A 25,524-nucleotide genomic window follows, 5' to 3' on the forward strand; every position below is an offset into this window, starting at 1 on the left:
AGGCCAAGTACCTGCCCGTTGGTGACCACCACAGAGCATGGTTTGTGGAAAACATCTCCTCTGCGCACAAAAGCAACACAAATGTACATCATATAAAGGTTTATTACCATAACACATAATCATATTTCCAGAAATGACCCTCTATTGGCGACATTCAGGTACGACCAAACGTTATTATGCGAATGAGTGGCTTTAATTGTGTTGAGAGCTGTTCGCCAGTCAAGTCATGTCTCCCGTATGGCTCTTTGGTCTCGTTATTAGCTGTAAGACTGTAAACCTTTCTACAAACCTGTCAGGCTTAACACGGCCTCAAATAACGAGCCTTTCATTAAAGACTAAACTTAAGCCTGACGGGCAGAACTGAAGTGCTGTAAGTGCAGTAAATGCAGGATTTAAAGGAAAGTGCCAAAGCAACTTGAGGCTGAAATGGGAACTTTCAGTTCCACCTTAAATGGTACAATAGGTACCTTCTGGCGTCAGAATGTAACTGGCTCAGTGTTTAAGGTGGACCAGAAAGTTGTAAGAAGCCAACAGCTTTTAGATTTGTTTGAACATTGTTGGTTCACAGCATTCATGCCATAATTGTCCCACAAATGTAGACATTAAGCTGTCCAGGGTCTGACCCTATTCTGGTCTGCATGCCTAACGTCTACCTGGTAGTCAACCAATACTCACACAGGAAAGCCAGAATCGGCCCAAAACTGGGTGGACTTCATTAATGAGCTTCAGGGAATTCCAGCTTAACCACTGGCTGCATTATGATACACCAGTTCCAGCACCAGCCTCACTGCGATGCCACTACCATTGCAGTTTCCCAGCTATAGACTTACACAGTCAGCTTACCTTCATACACCCAATCAGGGATGCCATTCAGGATCCTATTGTGAGCTCCGTTGAAGGTGACTTGCTGTGATGGTGTGGTGGGGCTGTCCTTCACATACACGTTATACATCCACACATAGGCCTGGTTTAGAGAGAGGAGAGTAGGGTTATAACACCATCTGCAAGATATGAGTACAAACTGCCTCTTATTTTGGGTCAAGACCTTTTCCAACACCCCGTATCATAGAGAAGTTAATGTTCCTGACCATTATTAAATAATAAGAGTCTGATATTGTCGGTAAACATTGTAAAAGTTTCCAATAAAAGTACAGGTCACTCTCCAGTCCACGCGGTCCATTTATGAAAATTAAGCTGCAAAAACAGATCTACATATATCCACCTGCTCCGCCTACAGCAGCTTAGCTCCACCCACTAATGGTGAAGTCAGTGTTTCAGCCCCAGTGCTTTTTAAACCAGGCGCTATACAGGGCAACCAATCAGAAGTGTGCTCATTTGCATATCAGTCTTGAAGGAGAATTCCTCCAATTATTCTAAATTTCTATAGAATCAAATAGTTATGATGTAAACGGAGTCGTTCGGAGTGGTTTGGTGTGAATCGCTCCGCTCTAGATAAACTTACAGTCAGAATAGTTCACTGTGGTGGTGATAGGAACCAGACGTCCACCTCTAAAAGCTCCCTCACAGAAAGTTCCTACACGAAACGGTTATGACTTATGTCTGATAACTATGGATGACAGATGTTCCATCACCAACATTCCATATGGAGCTCAGGAGACTCGTGTAGGTTCTCTGGTGGTTCTGGATGGTAAATAAAGTGTCTATATCTGTGTTGTAGCCATGGCGACGCCTGGTTCCCATCACCACCACTGTCTCAATAATGAACCATTTCACACCAAACTCACTCTGAATGACTTTGTTGTTATAAGAGGACATGAGTTGAAAAAAATACTAGGAAATGTAAGATCTAGCATTAATAACAGGTAGCGCATGATTCAGTGAGTGTCAGTGTCTTATAAGTACATGTTGCTGTGTAGCTAGAAGTAATAGTTACGCTGGACTTGCAAGTGCAAACAATAAACATAAATCTAGATGGGAATGATTACAGGCCTGAAGATAAAGCACCGTCAGCACAAAGTGAGATAACTCTCTTGGGTGGAACCAGGATAAAGATATCAATCTGATCTTTACTCACACTACACTTTACGTCTATAAAGCTCTGAGTTACATCGGTCACACGAGGCAAGGTCTTCTTGACCGGTGGTACCTTTCATGTTTCTGAGTTCATCATTTCAGCTACAAACACCTACCAATAGTCTAACAGGCTAATCTGCAAACACAGGCCACGTTTATGTTACTACCAACACACAGTATGAGATCGAATCCGTATTAAATCAGCTTTTCACGCCAAGTGTAGTTGACTAGCCAAGCCATGTTTAGTTTGCATCATTTAGCTCTGGAACTATGAGGCTAATGTAGGAAAACAGTGCGAGCCTTCACTCCACCAGTTAGCATCATGCTAACCGAATACCTAAATTATTACTCTAAAGGAAACAGTATGGATGGTTAAAGTGTTTGAGGGGCCAGTTAGATGCTGTTAAGGACAGGATTATGAAGGTTCCTTCACGTTAGCGAGTGCCTGAGTGTGGACGCTGTTAAGGACGGGATTGTGAAGGTTCCTTCACGTTAGCGAGTGCCTGAGTGTGGACGCTGTTAAGGACGGGATTGTGAAGGTTCCTTCACGTTAGCGAGTGCCTGAGTGTGGACGCTGTTAAGGACGGGATTATGAAGGCTCCTTCACGTTAGCGAGTGCCTGAGTGTGGACGCTGTTAAGAACTAGATTGTGATGCAAATATAGAGCAGCTTTAGCGCTAACTAGGCTAGGTGCACTAGCTGATGTTAACTAAGTCCTGAAACAGTGAACATATGTTTCTCTGAGAAACTAGCATGCCGGCTAATTGTCCAATGAGTAGAAGAGAGAAGTTCTGATTAGCATTCAGTGTTGTAAAAGTAAGCTTTGTTAGCAGGTTAGCTCGTCCGAAGATGCCACCTGCCTTGTGGTCTGTTAGCACCATGCTAATGTTACCTGTTAACTTCCATTACATGTTAGCTACAATAGTCTTTTAGCTCCGGTGCTAAAACTAAAAAAGCAAGCGTTTCTCGGCTTGTCGACTACATTTCAGAAAAAAAGTGTAAAGCTTTGATTTTTCGTGATGCTTACTAGTTTGTGGCCAGTTGGAGACCAGGCCAGATACTGGACATCTTGCGGGATATCTGCAGTGATAAAAGTCCTAAAGGGAGCAGAAAGTGCTAAAATAAGAATACAACATGCATGTTACAGCCATTTCTAGCAAACCGATGTAAGGTCAAACTCATTTTTATTAATGTATTAATACATTTTGCCTAAAAAAAATGCTACACTGTATGTCCAAAAGTATCCAGACAGCCCTTCTAATGAATCAATTCAGCTACTTTAAGATGCACTTACTGCTGGCATAGGAAAAAAGTTCCAAAAAAGTTGGGACAGTATGTGAAATGCAAATGATTTGACCTGTTTTTAAAATGACAGCAGTACAAAGACAAGATATGTAATGTTTTGTTTTATGAACATCACTGTTTTTTGTAAATATACACTCATGTTGAAATGGATGCTGGCACCGCTTTCCAAAAAAGTTGGGACAGGGTTGATTTAAGACTAGGAACGTTGTTAAATGTTGAAGATGAGCAAGGATGGGTTGAGGTGAGCTGGCTTGCCCAACACTTTATCAGCAAATAGTCCAACTGTTTAAGATCAATATTGCTGAATGAGTATTTGCAAGGGCTTTAGGTGTTTCAGCTGAATGATCGTGACCTTTGATCCCACAGATGTTCACTCAGATGAACACAGTCACTGCATCCACAAATGCAGGTTAAGACTGTACCGCGCACAGTGGAAGTCGTGTCAACAATGTCCAGAAATGCCACCATTTCCTGCAGACAGAAATGCCTTGTTGGTGAGAGAGGTCAGTGGAGAACAGCCAGACTGGTTTGATCTGACAGACAAACAGTATTAACTCAGGTAAAGCTGTAATAACTCAGGCGTATGATTGTGCTGAGCAGAAAATCATCTCAGAAATCACAACATCTCCAACCTTGAGGAGGATGGGCTACGGCAGCACAAGACCATGTCAGGGTTTGACACCAGCAGCATGAATCCATGGACTCAACCTGCCTTGTGTGAACAGTCCAGGCTGGTGGAGGTGGTGTAATTTTGGGGTAACAATTTGGGGTTGTTAATACCAGTGAATCATCGCTTGAATGCCACAGCCTGTTTGAGTATCATTGCTGGCCATGTGCATCCATTCATAGCCACAATTTACCAGCTTCTAATGGCTACATCCAGCATGATAATACGCAATGTCACAAAGCGAAAGTCGTCTCAAACTGGTTTTATGAACATGAGTTCAGTCCTTCAGTGGCCTTCCTAGTCACCAGATCCAAATCCAATGCAACACCTTTTGGATGCTGTACAACAGGAGATTCACAGCATGAAAGTGCACCTGGAAAATCTGCAGGAATTCCCGGATATTGTGTTTTAGTATCATTTTGAATGTAATACAGATCAAACACTAACCATTAACTAGGCGCTTTCTGTTCTTAATTGCCATTTCACGTACTGTCCCAACGTTTATATGATCTCCATAGGAAGGTGCTGACCAGTAGAATGGAAGGCAATGGAGCCTAAGAACACCAGGCCAAATGCCAAGCTTTGGCTTGAGGGGTATAAAGCACTGGAACTACTTCCTCTGGAGTGATGGAGCTCCATCTACCTTTGGGATGAGCAGGTGCCCACAATCTTTTGGGCATACAGTGTCCATTAGTAGAAAGACTGAGGTCTTCTATAAATAATAATGATTAGCGTGATCTGATCTAATGTTAATGAGGTTCCTGGACGCCACTGACCCATTTTCGCGGTCATAGATGGAGTACGAGGCCATGTAGGAGTGTCTCCAGAGCTGATGGAAGACAAAAGCTGCTTATGTAAATATCTGTAACGGTTAAACATACTTATCGGTCACTACTGCTGTGGTCATCTCACCTTCGTGTAGTTACTCAGAAAACAGACGAACTTGCGATCGGGAGACACCATGTAATCGAAGGCCTCGACGCGTTCCTGTGGCAAGGGGATAAGCGTGTTAGCAGAGAGACATCGGTAAGCGCACATCGACACATCCACATGATCACCTAGGACATCTTACAAACGGCTGGCGACTCAGAAACTCCTGGCCATTCTCGGAAGGAACGGTAAACAGTAAGACCGACCCCTCTTGCGTCTTATGCAGGTACTCGTTATCTGTGAGATAAACAGGAAAAAATGCAGTGAGTCACAGTTAACGGGATGTTATTGCACACGAGATTGTTCACAGGGTTTACTCGCAAATGTTTGCAACCATTTGGTTTGGGTCTTTCCTGAAAAGTCTTAGAAGGAATATTCGCTTTACTGTGTAATCCTAATCTCATCCCAGATCTCGTTGCAAAACTGCTTAATCATTATATTTAAGGCACTGTGACGACGTTCACAAACTCAGTTACATGGAACAGCACGATGTTAACCCTTAGACAGAGGGCTGAACAATTTTGGGAAGTTATTCATGGCAATTTTTCTGACTAATATTCACACACATCTTCTAAGACGCTTCTCCCACAAGGTTGCAGTGGGTGCTGGAGCCTGTCCCAGCAGTCATCGGGCAGAAGGCAAGATACACCCTGGACAGGTCGCCAGTCCATCACAGGGCAGACAGACAGACACACACATTCACTCACCTCACACCAAGGGGCAACTGGCCTGACATGTCTTTGGTCGCCCGACCGGGGAATCGAACCCAGACCCTTCTTGCTGTGAGGCGACAGTGCTGCCCACCGCGTAGCACTGACTAATGTTGCGGTTGCAAATTATTTTCTATGAATTAAACACCAGTACAACCATTTATTCAGGCTTATTTTAAAAACAAACACCTGAACGGAGTAAAGCCAGTGCTGACTGGTTAGCATTACTGCTACTGAGCGCTGATTGGTTAGTGTTACTGCTAATCAGAGCTGATTGGTTAGAGTTACTGCTACTGAGAGCTGATTGGTTAGTGTTACTGCTACTGAGAGCTGATTGGTTAGTGTTACTGCTAATCAGAGCTGATTGGTTAGTGTTACTGCTACTGAGAGCTGATTGGTTAGAGTTACTGCTACTGAGAGCTGATTGGTTAGTGTTACTGCTACTGAGAGCTGATTGGTTAGTGTTACTGCTACTGAGAGCTGATTGGTTAGCGTCACTGCTACTGAGAGCTGATTGGTTAGCGTCACTGCTACTGAGAGCTGATTGGTTAGAGTTACTGCTACTGAGAGCTGATTGGTTAGTGTTACTGCTACTGAGAGCTGATTGGTTAGTGTTACTGCTAATCAGAGCTGATTGGTTAGCGTTACTGCTACTGAGAGCTGATTGGTTAGTGTTACTGCTACTGGGAGCTGATTGGTTAGTGTTACTGCTACTGGGAGCTGATTGGTTAGTGTTACTGCTACTGAGAGCTGATTGGTTAGAGTTACTGCTACTGAGAGCTGATTGGTCAGTGTTACTGCTACTGAGAGCTGATTGGTTAGTGTTACTGCTAATCAGAGCTGATTGGTTAGCGTTACTGCTACTGAGAGCTGATTGGTTAGTGTTACTGCTACTGGGAGCTGATTGGTTAGTGTTACTGCTACTGGGAGCTGATTGGTTAGTGTTACCTCTACTGGGAGCTGATTGGTTAGTGTTACTGCTAATCAGAGCTGATTGGTTAGCGTTACTGCTACTGAGAGCTGATTGGTTAGTGTTACTGCTACTGGGAGCTGATTGGTTAGTGTTACTGCTACTGGGAGCTGATTGGTTAGTGTTACTGCTACTGAGAGGTGATTGGTTAGTGTTACTGCTACTGAGAGCTGATTGGTTAGTGTTACTGCTACTGAGAGCTGATTGGTTAGCATTACTGCTACTGAGAGCTGATTGGTTAGAGTTACTGCTACTAAGAGCTGGTTGGTCAGCGTTACTGCTGATTGGTTAGTGTTACTGATACTGAGAGCTGATTGGTCAGCATTAGTGCTGAGAGCTGATTGGTCAGCGTTACTGCTGATTGGTCAGCGTTACTGCAACTGAGAGCTGATTGGTCAGCGTTACTGCTACTGAGAGCTGATTGGTCAGTGTTACTGCTACTGAGCGTTGATTGTGGTTGGGGGACGACGGTATGAATTAGACTAGACTGTAGTTATACAGCATGGTGAGGAACAGGACTGGCTCACCGGACAGCCAGCGCAAGTTGAAGGATCTGGCCCTGATGGTGCTGTTGAAGTAGTCGTTCAGAGTGAAGGTCCTCCGGGGGTCTTCTTTCTTCTCTGCAAGCACACAGACACATATGTACAATACTAGATAAACTTACCGAGTCAGAACTGTTCACAGTGGTGGTGATGGGAACCAGACGTCCCTCTAAAAGCTCCTCACAGAAAGTTCCTACATGAACTGGTTCTGAATTCACTGCCTGATGACTGAGACGCTGTTTTATGAGAGTTTAGAGAACTTCAACTCCATTCATGGTGGAGGGAGACATGCAGGGCGCTGTGCGGCAAAATAGTCCCCAAAGAAAACTCATTATTCCAGATTTTCCACTATTTTCCCTTACCAACATTCCATATGAGCTCAGAAGACTCGTGTAGGTTCTCTGGTGGTTCTGGATGGTAAATAAAGTGTCTATATCTGTGTTGTAGTCATGGCGACGCCTGGTTCCTATCACCACCACTGTAAAGGCGTCTGAACCGTTTCACACCAAACCGCTCAGAACCTCTCTGATTACTCCAAATCGTTGTATTATGCACATGCGTGGAACTTTGACAGTTGAGGGCCGACAGAGGTCACAAATGATACTCATATTGGTCAGTAAAGCTCTGGTCAGCTACTAAAACGATTGAAGTCGGCCTATATTACTTACGGTGTCTTCAGATCGGACAAGCCTGGGCTAAGGGTCAGCTCAGGATTTCTGCCGTCACCACAGGCATGATGTGAGCCAAGGTTCAAGCAGCACTAATGGCCTGACCCAGAAAACCAGTCGTCCTTAAGCTACTGCTATGGAAACCATGACATCTGTGTCCGGCCTGGCCTACACAAGTCGAGCTCGGGGCCAATCAGCTCCACTACAAGAGTTTTGTGACATAATCCAAGTTCAGTTCGTTCAGTAAAGCAACGGAAGACCGTCCTGCAGTGGGCCGAGCAGACCAGTGGCACGTATGACACCTACCATTCAGAAACAAAGCGGTTGGGACAGCAATCAGAATCACCACCACGGCCACCGCCAACACCGCGAGCACGATCTTCCACACGTTCTGCAGGGTGAGGGGGGGAAATGCGTTAGAATGCGCGTTAAAGTGGACGGACACGCGCGTAAACATGGACAATACTGACTGCAAACGCAAGGCGACCGAGTTAGAGCGCTGCCCCCCCAGCAAGACCACCCAGCCACACTTACCCACGTGCGGCTGGAGTTGGCAACTAAGCGCATTTGATGCGTAAAAGCCGTGCGTAAAAGTCTTTGGCGCATACTGACCGTTCCCATCTCTGGCTCCCGGGCTGACTCGGAACAGGGGGACGCGCTCCGCGCTGGCCGATTAGGTTCCTCTTCACTGATTTCTGCTGAGCGTGTCGGGAAAAGGAGGCACGCAGGGGGGCTGCAGGGCTCGCGAGGCTCTCCTGTTAAACATTAGCTCGCGCTCAGCTGTAAAAGGGGCGACAGTACAACCGCGGCGGATTAAAGTTCAGTTAAAAACACGTTGCGCAATCTGGCCCGAGAGGAGCACGCGCGCGCAGGGACGCTCAGTGTCACGGGCAGGAAAGCGCCGCAGACGCAGCCAGCGCGGCGCGCGGTGATGCGGCGGGAGGCGGAAATCCTGAAGATCGTTTGCACTCTACTTTATTTCCGCGAGCGCGTCACGTGCACAGAGAAAGCGCGAGCTGCTTTGATCGAGTGTTTTCAGCCTCTCAACAATATCTGTCTATCTATCTATCTATCTATCTATCTATCTATCTATCTATCTATCTATCTATCCGTCTGTCTGTCTATCTATCTATCTGTCTGTCTGTCTGTCTGTCTGTCTGTCTGTCTATCTATCTATCTATCTATCTATCTATCTATCCGTCTGTCTATCTATCTATCTATCTATCTATCTATCTATCTATCTATCTGTCTGTCTGTCTGTCTGTCTGTCTGTCTATCTATCTATCTATCTATCCGTCTGTCTGTCTATCTATCTATCTATCTATCTATCCGTCTGTCTGTCTGTCTGTCTGTCTGTCTGTCTATCTATCTATCTATCTATCCGTCTGTCTGTCTATCTATCTATCTATCTATCTATCTATCTGTCTGTCTGTCTATCTATCTATCTATCTGTCCATTTATCTATCTATCTATCTATCTGTCTGTCTGTCTGTCTGTCTATCTATCTATCTGTCTGTCTGTCTGTCTATCTATCTGTTAGTGTCAGTAGTGACAGTAGATGTGCTGACCGTATGGTGTATGAGAGCTTCTGCTTTAGAGACACTGATAGAGGAACTCAGTATCATATAACTATCCTTCGGTGTCAATATCAAACCCGCTCCTACACCAGATCCAGCAGCAAGACTTCCCTAATGTGACTGTTATGAATGATTTCTTATATGGATGTGGAAAGAGGTGATAAATGATGTTTGTGCTGCTTTAGGAGAACTTCCTCAAAACACTGTGGGAGAGGGAGGTTTATCTCTCGGTGGGGGACAGTTGTCTTCAGGCTGATGAAAACATGAACGCTTACACCACGGCCAAACATGGACAAGGAGGTCTCAGAACAAACAACTTGGTGATTAGAACCAATCCCAATCAGGTAGAGGTCTCAGAACAAATAGCAATGATTGGGGGAGTCATGGGCTGGAGGTTAGGGATCTGGCCCTGTGACCGGAAGGTTGCCGGTTCGATTCCTAGGGCCGACAGTCCATGACTGAGGTGTCCTTGAGCAAGACACCTAACCCCCAACTGCTCCCTGGGCGCCGTGGATAGGACAAATAACACAATAATTAGAACCAATCACAGTCAGGAGGAGGTCTCTGAACAAATAACACAATGATTAGAACCAATCACAGTCAGGGGGAGGTCTCAGAAAAAATAACATAATAATTAGAACCAATCACAGTCAGGGGGAGGTCTCAGAACAAATAACACAATAATTAGAACCAATCACAATCAGGGGGAGGTCTCAGAACAAATAACACAATGATTAGAACCAATCACAGTCAGGAGGAGGTCTCTGAACAAATAACACAATGATTAGAACCAATCACAGTCAGGAGGAGGTCTCAGAACAAATAACACAATGATTAGAACCAATCACAGTCAGGGGGAGGTCTCAGAACAAATCATGCGGTGATTAGAACCAATCACAGTCAGGAGGAGGTCTCAGAACAAATAACACAATGATTAGAACCAATCACAGTCAGGAGGAGGTCTCAGAACAAATAACACAATAATTAGAACCAATCGCAGTCAGGGGGAGGTCTCAGAACAAATAACACAATGATTAGAACCAATCACAGTCAGGAGGAGGTCTCAGAAGAAATAACACAATGATTAGAACCAATCACAATCAGGGGGAGGTCTCAGAACAAATAACACAATGATTAGAACCAATCACAGTCAGGGGGAGGTCTCAGAACAAATAACACAATGATTAGAACCAATCACAGTCAGGAGGAGGTCTCAGAACAAATAACACAATAATTAGAACCAATCACAGTCAGGAGGAGGTCTCAGAACAAATAACACAATGATTAGAACCAATCACAGTCAGGAGGAGGTCTCAGAACAAATAACACAATAATTAGAACCAATCACAGTCAGGGGGAGGTCTCAGAACAAATAACACAATGATTAGAACCAATCACAGTCAGGGGGAGGTCTCAGAACAAATAAAATAATAATTAGAACCAATCACAGTCAGGAGGAGGTCTCAGAACAAATAACACAATAATTAGAACCAATCACAGTCAGGGGGAGGTCTCAGAACAAATAACACAATGATTAGAACCAATCACAGTCAGGAGGAGGTCTCAGAACAAATAACACAATAATTAGAACCAATCACAATCAGGGGGAGGTCTCAGAACAAATAACACAATGATTAGAACCAATCACAGTCAGGAGGAGGTCTCAGAACAAATAACACAATAATTAGAACCAATCACAGTCAGGGGGAGGTCTCAGAACAAATAACACAATGATTAGAATCAATCACAGTCAGGAGGAGGTCTCAGAACAAATAACACAATAATTAGAACCAATCACAGTCAGGAGGAGGTCTCAGAACAAATAACACAATAATTAGAACCAATCACAGTCAGGAGGAGGTCTCAGAACAAATAACACAATGATTAGAACCAATCACAGTCAGGAGGAGGTCTCAGAACAAATAACACAATAATTAGAACCAATCACAGTCAGGGGGAGGTCTCAGAACAAATAACACAATGATTAGAATCAATCACAGTCAGGAGGAGGTCTCAGAACAAATAACACAATAATTAGAACCAATCACAGTCAGGAGGAGGTCTCAGAACAAATAACACAATAATTAGAACCAATCACAGTCAGGAGGAGGTCTCAGAACAAATAACACAATAATTAGAACCAATCACAGTCAGGAGGAGGTCTCTGAACAAATAACACAATGATTAGAACCAATCACAGTCAGGAGGAGGTCTCAGAACAAATAACACAATAATTAGAACCAATCACAGTCAGGGGGAGGTCTCAGAACAAATAACACAATGATTAGAACCAATCACAGTCAGGAGGAGGTCTCAGAACAAATAACACAATAATTAGAACCAATCACAGTCAGTGGGAGGTCTCAGAACAAATAACACAATAATTAGAACCAATCACAGTCAGGAGGAGGTCTCAGAACAAATAACACAATAATTAGAACCAATCACAGTCAGGAGGAGGTCTCTGAACAAATAACACAATGATTAGAACCAATCACAGTCAGGAGGAGGCCTCAGAACAAATAACACAATGATTAGAACCAATCACAGTCAGGAGGAGGTCTCTGAACAAATAACACAATGATTAGAACCAATCACAGTCAGGAGGAGCTCTCAGAACAAATCATGCGGTGATTAGAACCAATCACAGTCAGGGGGAGGTCTCAGAACAAATAACACAATAATTAGAACCAATCACAGTCAGGGGGAGGTCTCAGAACAAATAACACAATGATTAGAACCAATCACAGTCAGGGGGAGGTCTCAGAACAAATAACACAATGATTAGAACCAATCACAGTCAGGGGGAGGTCTCAGAACAAATAACACAATGATTAGAACCAATCACAGTCAGGAGGAGGTCTCAGAACAAATAACACAATGATTAGAACCAATCACAGTCAGGGGGAGGTCTCAGAACAAATAACACAATAATTAGAACCAATCACAGTCAGGGGGAGGTCTCAGAACAAATAACACAATGATTAGAACCAATCACAGTCAGGGGGAGGTCTCAGAACAAATAACACAATGATTAGAACCAATCACAGTCAGGGGGAGGTCTCAGAACAAATAACACAATAATTAGAACCAATCACAGTCAGGGGGAGGTCTCAGAACAAATAACACAATAATTAGAACCAATCACAGTCAGGGGGAGGTCTCAGAACAAATAACACAATGATTAGAACCAATCACAGTCAGGGGGAGGTCTCAGAACAAATAACACAATAATTAGAACCAATCACAGTCAGGAGGAGGTCTCAGAACAAATAACACAATGATTAGAATCAATCACAGTCAGGAGGAGGTCTCAGAACAAATAACACAATAATTAGAACCAATCACAGTCAGGAGGAGGTCTCAGAACAAATAACACAATAATTAGAACCAATCACAGTCAGGGGGAGGTCTCAGAACAAATAACACAATAATTAGAACCAATCACAGTCAGGAGGAGGTCTCAGAACAAATAACACAATAATTAGAACCAATCACAGTCAGGAGGAGGTCTCTGAACAAATAACACAATGATTAGAACCAATCACAGTCAGGGGGAGGTCTCAGAAAAAATAACATAATAATTAGAACCAATCACAGTCAGGAGGAGGTCTCAGAACAAATAACACAATGATTAGAACCAATCACAGTCAGGAGGAGGTCTCAGAACAAATAACAAAATTATTAGAACCAATCACAGTCAGGAGGAGGTCTCAGAACAAATAACACAATGATTAGAACCAATCACAGTCAGGAGGAGGTCTCAGAACAAATAACACAATAATTAGAACCAATCACAGTCAGGGGGAGGTCTCAGAACAAATAACACAATGATTAGAACCAATCACAGTCAGGAGGAGGTCTCAGAACAAATAACACAATGATTAGAACCAATCACAATCAGGGGGAGGTCTCAGAACAAATAACACAATAATTAGAACCAATCACAGTCAGGAGGAGGTCTCAGAACAAACAACACAATGATTAGAACCAATCACAATCAGGGGGAGGTCTCAGAACAAATAACACAATAATTAGAACCAATCACAATCAGGGGGAGGTCTCAGAACAAATAACACAATAATTAGAACCAATCACAGTCAGGGGGAGGTCTCAGAACAAATAACATAATAATTAGAACCAATCACAGTCAGGAGGAGGTCTCAGAACAAATAACACAATGATTAGAACCAATCACAGTCAGGGGGAGGTCTCAGAACAAATAACACAATGATTAGAACCAATCACAGTCAGGGGGAGGTCTCAGAACAAATAACACAATGATTAGAACCAATCACAGTCAGGGGGAGGTCTCAGAACAAATAACACAATGATTAGAACCAATCACAGTCAGGAGGAGGTCTCAGAACAAATAACACAATGATTAGAACCAATCACAGTCAGGAGGAGGTCTCAGAACAAATAACACAATAATTAGAACCAATCGCAGTCAGGGGGAGGTCTCAGAACAAATAACACAATGATTAGAACCAATCACAGTCAGGAGGAGGTCTCAGAAGAAATAACACAATGATTAGAACCAATCACAATCAGGGGGAGGTCTCAGAACAAATAACACAATGATTAGAACCAATCACAGTCAGGGGGAGGTCTCAGAACAAATAACACAATGATTAGAACCAATCACAGTCAGGGGGAGGTCTCAGAACAAATAACACAATGATTAGAACCAATCACAGTCAGGAGGAGGTCTCAGAACAAATAACACAATGATTAGAACCAATCACAGTCAGGGGGAGGTCTCAGAACAAATAACACAATAATTAGAACCAATCACAGTCAGGGGGAGGTCTCAGAACAAATAACACAATGAGTAGAACCAATCACAGTCAGGGGGAGGTCTCAGAACAAATAACACAATGATTAGAACCAATCACAGTCAGGGGGAGGTCTCAGAACAAATAACACAATAATTAGAACCAATCACAGTCAGGGGGAGGTCTCAGAACAAATAACACAATAATTAGAACCAATCACAGTCAGGGGGAGGTCTCAGAACAAATAACACAATGATTAGAACCAATCACAGTCAGGGGGAGGTCTCAGAACAAATAACACAATAATTAGAACCAATCACAGTCAGGAGGAGGTCTCAGAACAAATAACACAATGATTAGAATCAATCACAGTCAGGAGGAGGTCTCAGAACAAATAACACAATAATTAGAACCAATCACAGTCAGGAGGAGGTCTCAGAACAAATAACACAATAATTAGAACCAATCACAGTCAGGGGGAGGTCTCAGAACAAATAACACAATAATTAGAACCAATCACAGTCAGGAGGAGGTCTCAGAACAAATAACACAATAATTAGAACCAATCACAGTCAGGAGGAGGTCTCTGAACAAATAACACAATGATTAGAACCAATCACAGTCAGGGGGAGGTCTCAGAAAAAATAACATAATAATTAGAACCAATCACAGTCAGGAGGAGGTCTCAGAACAAATAACACAATGATTAGAACCAATCACAGTCAGGAGGAGGTCTCAGAACAAATAACAAAATGATTAGAACCAATCACAGTCAGGAGGAGGTCTCAGAACAAATAACACAATGATTAGAACCAATCACAGTCAGGAGGAGGTCTCAGAACAAATAACACAATAATTAGAACCAATCACAGTCAGGGGGAGGTCTCAGAACAAATAACACAATGATTAGAACCAATCACAGTCAGGAGGAGGTCTCAGAACAAATAACACAATGATTAGAACCAATCACAATCAGGGGGAGGTCTCAGAACAAATAACACAATAATTAGAACCAATCACAGTCAGGAGGAGGTCTCAGAACAAACAACACAATGATTAGAACCAATCACAATCAGGGGGAGGTCTCAGAACAAATAACACAATAATTAGAACCAATCACAATCAGGGGGAGGTCTCAGAACAAATAACACAATAATTAGAACCAATCACAGTCAGGGGGAGGTCTCAGAACAAATAACATAATAATTAGAACCAATCACAGTCAGGAGGAGGTCTCAGAACAAATAACACAATGATTAGAACCAATCACAGTCAGGGGGAGGTCTCAGAACAAATAACACAATGATTAGAACCAATCACAGTCAGGGGGAGGTCTCAGAACAAATAACACAATGATTAGAACCAATCACAGTCAGGGGGAGGTCTCAGAACAAATAACACAATAATTAGAACCAATCACAGTCAGGAGGAGGTCTCAGAACAAATAACACAATGATTAGAACCAATCACAGTCAGGAGGAGGTCTCAGAACAAATAACACAATAATTAGAACCAATCGCAGTCAGGGGGAGGTCTCAGAACAAATAACACAATGATTAGAACCAATCACAGTCAGGAGGAGGTCTCAGAAGAAATAACACAATGATTAGAACCAATCACAATCAGGGGGAGGTCTCAGAACAAATAACACAATGATTAGAACCAATCACAGTCAGGGGGAGGTCTCAGAACAAATAACACAATGATTAGAACCAATCACAGTCAGGAGGAGGTCTCAGAACAAATAACACAATAATTAGAACCAATCACAGTCAGGGGGAGGTCTCAGAACAAATAACACAATAATTAGAACCAATCACAGTCAGGAGGAGGTCTCTGAACAAATAACACAATGATTAGAACCAATCACAGTCAGGGGGAGGTCTCAGAAAAAATAACATAATAATTAGAACCAATCACAGTCAGGAGGAGGTCTCAGAACAAATAACACAATGATTAGAACCAATCACAGTCAGGGGGAGGTCTCAGAACAAATAACACAATGATTAGAACCAATCACAGTCAGGGGGAGGTCTCAGAACAAATAACACAATGATTAGAACCAATCACAGTCAGGAGGAGGTCTCTGAACAAATAACACAATGATTAGAACCAATCACAGTCAGGAGGAGGTCTCAGAACAAATAACACAATGATTAGAACCAATCACAGTCAGGGGGAGGTCTCAGAACAAATAACACAATGATTAGAACCAATCACAGTCAGGAGGAGGTCTCAGAACAAATAACACAATGATTAGAACCAATCACAGTCAGGAGGAGGTCTCAGAACAAATAACACAATAATTAGAACCAATCGCAGTCAGGGGGAGGTCTCAGAACAAATAACACAATGATTAGAACCAATCACAGTCAGGAGGAGGTCTCAGAAGAAATAACACAATGATTAGAACCAATCACAATCAGGGGGAGGTCTCAGAACAAATAACACAATGATTAGAACCAATCACAGTCAGGGGGAGGTCTCAGAACAAATAACACAATGATTAGAACCAATCACAGTCAGGAGGAGGTCTCAGAACAAATAACACAATAATTAGAACCAATCACAGTCAGGGGGAGGTCTCAGAACAAATAACACAATAATTAGAACCAATCACAGTCAGGAGGAGGTCTCTGAACAAATAACACAATGATTAGAACCAATCACAGTCAGGGGGAGGTCTCAGAACAAATAACATAATAATTAGAACCAATCACAGTCAGGAGGAGGTCTCAGAACAAATAACACAATGATTAGAACCAATCACAGTCAGGGGGAGGTCTCAGAACAAATAACACAATAATTAGAACCAATCACAATCAGGGGGAGGTCTCAGAACAAATAACACAACGATTAGAACCAATCACAGTCAGGAGGAGGTCTCTGAACAAATAACACAATGATTAGAACCAATCACAGTCAGGAGGAGGTCTCAGAACAAATAACACAATGATTAGAACCAATCACAGTCAGGGGGAGGTCTCAGAACAAATAACACAATGATTAGAACCAATCACAGTCAGGAGGAGGTCTCAGAACAAATAACACAATGATTAGAACCAATCACAGTCAGGAGGAGGTCTCAGAACAAATAACACAATAATTAGAACCAATCGCAGTCAGGGGGAGGTCTCAGAACAAATAACACAATGATTAGAACCAATCACAGTCAGGAGGAGGTCTCAGAAGAAATAACACAATGATTAGAACCAATCACAATCAGGGGGAGGTCTCAGAACAAATAACACAATGATTAGAACCAATCACAGTCAGGGGGAGGTCTCAGAACAAATAACACAATGATTAGAACCAATCACAGTCAGGAGGAGGTCTCAGAACAAATAACACAATAATTAGAACCAATCACAGTCAGGGGGAGGTCTCAGAACAAATAACACAATAATTAGAACCAATCACAGTCAGGAGGAGGTCTCTGAACAAATAACACAATGATTAGAACCAATCACAGTCAGGGGGAGGTCTCAGAACAAATAACATAATAATTAGAACCAATCACAGTCAGGAGGAGGTCTCAGAACAAATAACACAATGATTAGAACCAATCACAGTCAGGGGGAGGTCTCAGAACAAATAACACAATAATTAGAACCAATCACAATCAGGGGGAGGTCTCAGAACAAATAACACAATAATTAGAACCAATCACAGTCAGGGGGAGGTCTCAGAAAAAATAACATAATAATTAGAACCAATCACAGTCAGGAGGAGGTCTCAGAACAAATAACACAATGATTAGAACCAATCACAGTCAGGGGGAGGTCTCAGAACAAATAACACAATGATTAGAACCAATCACAGTCAGGGGGAGGTCTCAGAACAAATAACACAATAATTAGAACCAATCACAGTCAGGGGGAGGTCTCAGAACAAATAACACAATGATTAGAACCAATCACAGTCAGGAGGAGGTCTCAGAACAAATAACACAATGATTAGAACCAATCACAGTCAGGAGGAGGTCTCAGAACAAATAACACAATAATTAGAACCAATCACAGTCAGGGGGAGGTCTCAGAACAAATAACACAATGATTAGAACCAATCACAGTCAGGAGGAGGTCTCAGAACAAATCATGCGGTGATTAGAACCAATCACAGACAGGGGGAGGTCTCAGAACAAATCATGCGGTGATTAGAACCAATCATCTTCAGGGGAAGGTCTGACAAGGTGATAAGGAGCTGTATTCTGAATACTTGACCTCTGCAGTAGGAAGGGTCACTGCAAATCAATACAAATCCTGTGATAAAAGATCCTGATCAGAGTGGTCTCAATGCCCCTACAGGGTACAAGAGGTCACTGAACGCTTTGATGAGTATGAATCTCAACCCAGATCATTATCTATGGCAGATTAGTGAGTGACCATTTGACAGTGGCTGTGTTTACATGCAAAGGTTTTCCCAAACCAACTGAATATATTCCGATTACAGATTAAGGTGTTTATACTCACTCTACTCAACAATCTGATGGAAATCTCAGTTTACATGCTCACTACAAGCGATCCAATCCAAAATTACATGCACGTGTAGAGAACCACTCAGTGTAGATGTTACCATGACAACCAGCATCACATGAAGCCCAGTCAGAGTGAGATGAGCAGCAGTGAGCAGTGCTTGTGATTTTAACTGCTTTAAAATGACGTCAGACTCAGGAAAACGTCCTTCACATGTCCTTATTAAAGAAGGCCGAGAGGAAGACGTCGTGTTCTGAGACACATAAGCTGGACGTCCGTCCCACCGCCGTCTTTTAAAGATCAGAGCATGAACTTCGTCTCCTCTGCAGACCAGTTTCTGCTCCGGCGTGTTGAACGGTATAAACTCTCACTGTGACGCGACACTCATGCAGAACGGACTGAAACTTTCCGATAGGGAATGTAATCGGATACAGGCGCTTACACGGATATTATTCTTATATTTAATGGATTATTTACAGGTTTAAACGCCTCATTCAGTCACATAGAAATTGTACTCCGAATGGCCTCAATCGGACTAGACTATTCTGACTGAGGTGTTTACACGGACGTATTCTATTCCGATTGAGCTTTTCATCAGATTATTAATGAATTCTTAGGCTGCATATAAACAACAAGGAATATCTTTGACAGGAATGGTGTTCCATCCCTTCAGCACAGTTCCAGAGACTTACAGAGTCCATGCCAAGGTGCATTCAAGTGATGGCCCAGGCCCCATAGAAGACATCTTCTGCTAATTCGTCATCCGCCTGTTTTCTCCAACGGGACATGGAAACAGATGGTTTTCATGGAAGCCAAATTGGACCAGACTTTTGTATTCATTTAGAGATGCGAATCCTGCTATGTGGCTCTGCTGTCCTGTATCGTGCTTGCTGGTCATTCCAGGCCTTGTTTACCTGCTGTTGAGTGAGGGTCCATTATGAAGCTCCCTCTCCTGATCCTGTAGATTCTTTCTGTTTCCTGTTGCTTTGATTGCATTTACTTCTGGCTACCCTGAAGGGACTGTGCGGCCTTCTCTCTCACACACCAATCATGAGCCAGCCTGCAGGAATGCTTTCCTGGGAAAGATCTGAAGCTTCGGATATTGCAGGCACAATGCACAAGATTTGCTCCCCACTGAAAGTAAAGCACGGGATGGAAAGACAAGTGACTCATTTGAAAAAACAATAAGTAAATACACAGTTATTGATTTAGGTTGCACAACTAAGTCAGATTGTCTTAAGTGAATCAAGACGCTTCCTTGAACCCGAACCCACATTCTTTCATGTTCACAGCATCTGTGTGCTTTTATTTAGCGAAAATAGCTGCAGTTCCACCTCACTGTGGCTTGGAGAAATGAGCTCTGTTCTGATTGGCTACACTGTGTCATCCCTTGTTCAAAAGGAATCCTGATCAGCTTCGTCAGGGCCATAAAACAAGAACGTAAGCCACTCCTTTCGGATGTGTGGATGTTTGGAAGACTTTGCATCCTGACAGCCAAGAACAGCACAACGTTTAATGCTTCTTCCACAGAGTGTCTGCAGCAACAACACTCCACTTCAATGGAAGTGGGCAAGGCTACACTGCTGAAGGCCAAACGGCCGGGGCTAAACTGCTATAAGCCAAGTAGGTTAGGCTAAACTGCTATAGGCCGAATGGACGAGTATAAACACACGCAGGATTAATGAATGGAGCTAAACAATAGCATCGCTGTATTTACATCAACAACAGGCCGGTAGCCAGCATTGTGATGGGGGGGGATCTTTTTCCCCCAAAAGTGGACTTCATTTGGCTCTCTACTCCAATGCCCCCTAAATACACGAGCACACTTCAAACCTTTTAATTTAGACATATTTTATTCATTATAAGTCTGTTGTGAGTCTGTTGTTGCTCTCCTTATTTGTTCGTCTGTTGCTCCCCACTGTTAACATAAATCTGATATAAATGTAAGTGTTACTCAAACTTCCTACATCTGTGATGTGACTTCATTGTCTGTCTCTGTTGCTCACCTCAGTTGTCTGTTGCTATGTTCCATTGTCTCTGTTGCTGCCCTCCATTGTCTGTCTCTGATGTTGCTGTCCTTTATTGCCTGTCTCTCTACTGTTGACATAAATAGATAAGAATTACTTCATGAGGTACACTATCGGTATGGTCATTAAAACTTAAACATGAATTAATAATGATATAAATTGAAGTGTTCCGTCTCATTCAAATCTTTCTACAACTGTGCTGGGACTTCATTGTCTCTCTCTGTTGCTCACCTAGGTCTGTTGTTGCTCTCCCTCCTCTGTATCTCTGTTGCTGTCTGTCTCTGTTGCTTTTCTTCATTGTCTGTCTATTTTTCCTCTCCATCTTTTGTATCTCGCCTTCTTTTTCTTTATTTTTTAATTGGGTCTTGCCTTCACTGTCTGTCTGTTTTTCCTCTCCTTTAGGGTCATTTTACGGGAAATGAACCGACACGGATTTTCATCAAACTTTGTGTGCCTTTTTAGTGGCAATGTAGAACCCCAGAACTGCATGTGCATAAATCTGCCACTAATATAAAGGGAGAAATGGACTAAGAATGTTTTAAGTAAGAGGGGAGGGCACTACACATTCAACCTTGATTATGTCCATTTAAATTACAAACCAATGGTTTTGATGCTGTTTGAAAGCTCTTTTCTGGCTCTACAGAGAACACAAACAACATTGAACTCAACAGTTAGGCCCTTTTTAGTGGCAAGGGAGAACTCCAAAACTGCATTTGCATGAATCTGGCACTAATATTTCAGAGGTTGTTCATGACATTGCAGGCTATGTGTGGAAAATATACTGACCATTTTAAAATAGTTTTTTTTATATTCAGATTTTAGTATTTTAATATCTCATAATTTATACTTGGCTAACTGTTGAGTTCAGTGTTGTTTGTGTTCTCTGTAAGCCAGAAAAGAGCTTTCAAACAGCATCAAAACCATCGGTTTGTAATTTAAATGGACATAATCAAGGTTGAATGTGTAGTGCCCTACCCTCTTACTTAAAACATTCTTAGTCCATTTCTCCCTTTATATTAGTGGCAGATTTATGCACATGCAGTTCTGGGGTTCTACATTGCCACTAAAAAGGCACACAAAGTTTGATTAAAATCCATGTTGGTCGGGCCCCAAAGTGTCTGATCTCACATGAAATGACCCACCATGGTCTGTCCGGCACTGTTAACGCAGGGGAGTTGTAAAGAAATAGAAGCCCTGCACTCAGTAGCAGCAGTTTACCGATTTTGGGCCTTTTTTTGAACAAGTCACCAATGTTTTGGGACAATGTTGCTGCCGATTTCTTCCGTTTTTGCTCCTTGTCTTCTTTTTTACCCATTTTCTCAAGTAACTTAATCCCCTGATTCTTATTCTTTCCACTAGCTAACAAAAGAAATGGGGGAATTACCGCCACCTACTGGATTGGTGTAAAACAGTCTGAACAAAATGTGTAAAGAGAAACATTAACCATTTTTCTTACTCCTCACTTCTCTGAGTCTACTTCTCTTTTTTATTAGTCTGGATGTGATATTGTAAATTAAGATTTGATGTATATTCACCGGAGATTAACAATTCATTCATTGAATAGCCTACCTATCTTGAGGGGCATGTGTGTACGGGGGGAGGGGGGGAGGGGGCGAGGGGGGGGGTCGAACGAACCCTTCGATCCCCCCTGGCTACGGGCCTGAACAAGAACACAGACTTCGTATAAACCTAACAATTTAACACACTATACTTTTTCACAGCTCCCACAGGCACATCCTTTGAGCATATTTGGTCGATTTTTCTATGCAACTATTTGGGGTAACTGTGGATACCAGTGGTTGTCAAGCAGTGATTGGAGGCTTTGGGATCGGGGCTTTAGTGCGTGGCCCACACAATGCAAACAGGCCATATATCCCAGGTGGTTGCTAATATCTGTGTATATCTGCAACATTTGTGAAGGTTAGATTAGAATTTTCTCAACATTCTATCATTTAGGGGGCTCCTGAGTAGAGCAACTGTCTAAGCGTTGGCCCCGCCATCAGGACTCCAGCAGAGCACAACTAGCCTCGCTCTCTCTGGGTGGGTAGGAAACTAAGCGAGTCAACTAAGTGACTGCCTCGGATTTGATAGCAAGGGCTTAGCAACACTTTAGCAGCCACCAGGGAAACATGCTTAACAACTCTTTAGCATCTGGGATGCTACAGCGACAGCATAGCAACACATTCGCAACCACCTAGATTTCTATAGCTACGGCCTAGCAACATCTTAGCAATCACCTGGGATAATATAGCCGGCTTGACAAACAGTGAACAGGAGTTTTGTATTGAAACATGTTCAGTCAGGACTGCAACATCGGCAGACGTTGTAAATGTGTTCCCACACATGGCTCTGCTTGTTTTCCTGGCTGAGGCGCTGTTTATGTAACATTAAGAGATAAAACCCAGTAATCATTAACTTGTGTGTACGAGTGAATTGATTGCTCCTATTGTTTTACAGCTGAGGAATGTGCGTGTGTTGTCTCCTGAGCAGTGTGTATGATGGTATATCAGCACTGAGTGCTGTGTTGTGTGGCAGTGCCTTCTCTATTAGAACTCTCTGCTCCCACCACCGAAGAGAAGTATGGTGGTGCAAGTGATGATATTACAGCATCAAATAGCCTGGACTGGTCAGTAAACACTAGTGCACTTTATAGGAAAGGCCAGAGCAGACTCTATTGACTCTACCTGCTCAGAAGACTGAGGTCGTTTGGAGTGCAGGGGGCGCTCCTGCGGGCCTTCTTCGACACTGTTGAGGCACCAGCCATCTTCTATGGAGTGGCCTGCTGGGGCAGCAGCATCTCCACTGTGGACAGCAAGAGACTTGACCGACTCATTATGAGGGCCAGCTCTGTCCTGGGGAGCCCCCTAGACTCAATGCAGACGGTGGGAGACAGAAGGAGGATGTTAGCCAGACTAGCGTCCATGCTGGAGAACAGCTCCCACCCCATGACTGAGCAGCTCTGGGCAGCTCCTTCAGCGACTGGCTGCTTCACCCCAAGTGTGTGAAGGAGGCTTTCGCAGGTCCTTTCCTCCTGCTGCTGTTAGACTGTACAACCAGCACTGCTCCCACTAGAACCTCCTCCACCCTCCATTAGACCTCGCACACCTACTGAACATACTGTGCATTTATATTACCTATTTTACAATATTAAAAAATATCTGTAGAGTGTATAATTATTTAGCTTTCTATCTATAAAATTTAAACAATATAAAGGATAGAGTTCACATTTTTTATGTTTAGTATTACAGCTGTCAGAACAAAACCTTGTATCTCCATTTTTGACATTTTTCAGTTTTTGACGTAATTTGAAAATACCTGTTGTTCTTTATATTGTATGTAAATTTCATGATGAATGGACCAAAAGAAACAACCCACAATGACTTATAAAAAAATCTGGTTCCATTGGCTTACATTAAAAGTAATGTAAGTTTTTTGCTTCTCCTGTAAAGTTACGATTTTGGAGATACAATATTTTGATCCGACAGCAGCGATATGTTGTCTATATAGTAACAAGCTGTAAAAAACCCTGTTAAGTACGTAACAAAGTTAATTAATTCTCTTCTTCTGTTTTTCTTGAGTGCCTTGCTCTCCTTTTGCTGCTGTAACGCTGTAAATTCCCCCGCTGTGGGACTAATAAAGGCTTATCTTATCTAAACATCACTGCAGGTCACATTTACCCCACAGCTGGTTTACTCCAACTGCGGCTACACTGTACAATGTATTTGTTATACGTTAAGTTCACACACACATCTTCTAAACCACTTATCCTTCTGGGTCGCAGGGGGAGCTGGAGCCCATTCCAGCAGTCATTGTGCGGTAGTCAGGATGCACCCTAGATGGGTCGCCAGTCCATTGCAGAGCAGGACAGACAGACATATACATTCACTCACACCTAGGGGCAGTTTGGCATGTCCAGTTGGCCTGCGGGAGAAACCAGAGAACCCAGAGGAAACCACGCAGACACGGGGAGAACATGCAAACTCCACACTGAAAGGACCTTGGTTACCCGGCCGGGGAATCGAACCCAAGCCCTACTGGCCCTACCGTGCCACCTTGCCGCTCAGTTTTGTTCATTAAGGCCTGTTGGAAGTTTATTTTGGGAGATTTGGGGACCTTTCTAAATCTAGAGCTGGTTTCTACGATGTCAAAGTAAAATCTGGGATATTTGCTCATGTTTTATCCATGCTCCTCCCACAAATATGTTATGTTATAACGGTGCAAGGTTAGACAAGCTTTACACAAGAACCGCTTTACATTCAACTTGATGAGAAACCGTAGTGCACAAGTCAGTCTTATTTCACTTCTGAAGTCTGAAATCACTTTTTAAACACAAGCTAAGTTTCAGTTCAAGATTTATTTGCAAAGCCCCAAGCAGAAAAGAAGATATTTGATTGTGATTAGAATTATAATACTGAATAAAACATAGAGCTTTAATACGTGGTAATATGTGGTAAAATTTCTGATTCTGTTTCAAAAAGAACTTTAAGCCATGAAAGGCACACCATGTCAATGAAAAGCTTTGCTTATCGGTGACCCAAGCAGAAGAGAGGAGATTACGACTGGAGTTTGTTCTGAAATGATCGTTGTGTCTAGCAGAAAGAAAAAGTTCACTCTTCACATTTTTTGGTCAATTTTTTGATACTGAAACAAATTAGACCATGAGGGAAGTGACGGCTGATGCGGGATGTAAACGTAATTGTGCTGCGTAATTCATTACGCAACTGTAATTACATAATTCCCATTGAAATAATGCTGTAAAGTGGCCATAACTGTAGTCTCCTAAGGGCTAATACTCCATATAGGGCACTGCTTAGGAAGTCCACCATCTATAAAGGAACTTG

The 25,524-nt window shown here is 42.7% G+C and overlaps 1 protein-coding gene across 1 annotated transcript in view; it reads right to left on the minus strand.

Annotated features, from left to right (window-relative positions):
- Nucleotides 1–8,652, minus strand: part of dpp4 (dipeptidyl-peptidase 4) — a 34,797-nt gene extending 26,145 nt beyond the window's left edge. The window contains exons 1-9 of the mRNA XM_037534561.1: nt 8,439–8,652; nt 8,133–8,217; nt 7,144–7,236; nt 5,079–5,173; nt 4,919–4,993; nt 4,783–4,835; nt 3,062–3,131; nt 844–964; nt 1–60 (exon numbers count right to left, since the gene is read on the minus strand). The exon at nt 1–60 is cut by the window's left edge and continues 95 nt beyond it. Coding sequence (XP_037390458.1) covers nt 1–60; nt 844–964; nt 3,062–3,131; nt 4,783–4,835; nt 4,919–4,993; nt 5,079–5,173; nt 7,144–7,236; nt 8,133–8,217; nt 8,439–8,447 — 661 coding nt within the window. The 5' untranslated portion in view covers nt 8,448–8,652. The remainder of the gene's footprint in view (nt 61–843; nt 965–3,061; nt 3,132–4,782; nt 4,836–4,918; nt 4,994–5,078; nt 5,174–7,143; nt 7,237–8,132; nt 8,218–8,438) is intronic.
- Between the last annotated feature and the right edge of the window lie 16,872 nt (nt 8,653–25,524).

The sequence above is a fragment of the Pygocentrus nattereri genome, chromosome 25 (genome assembly GCF_015220715.1).
Source record: "Pygocentrus nattereri isolate fPygNat1 chromosome 25, fPygNat1.pri, whole genome shotgun sequence".
In the NCBI taxonomy this organism is placed as follows: Eukaryota; Metazoa; Chordata; class Actinopteri; order Characiformes; family Serrasalmidae; genus Pygocentrus; species Pygocentrus nattereri.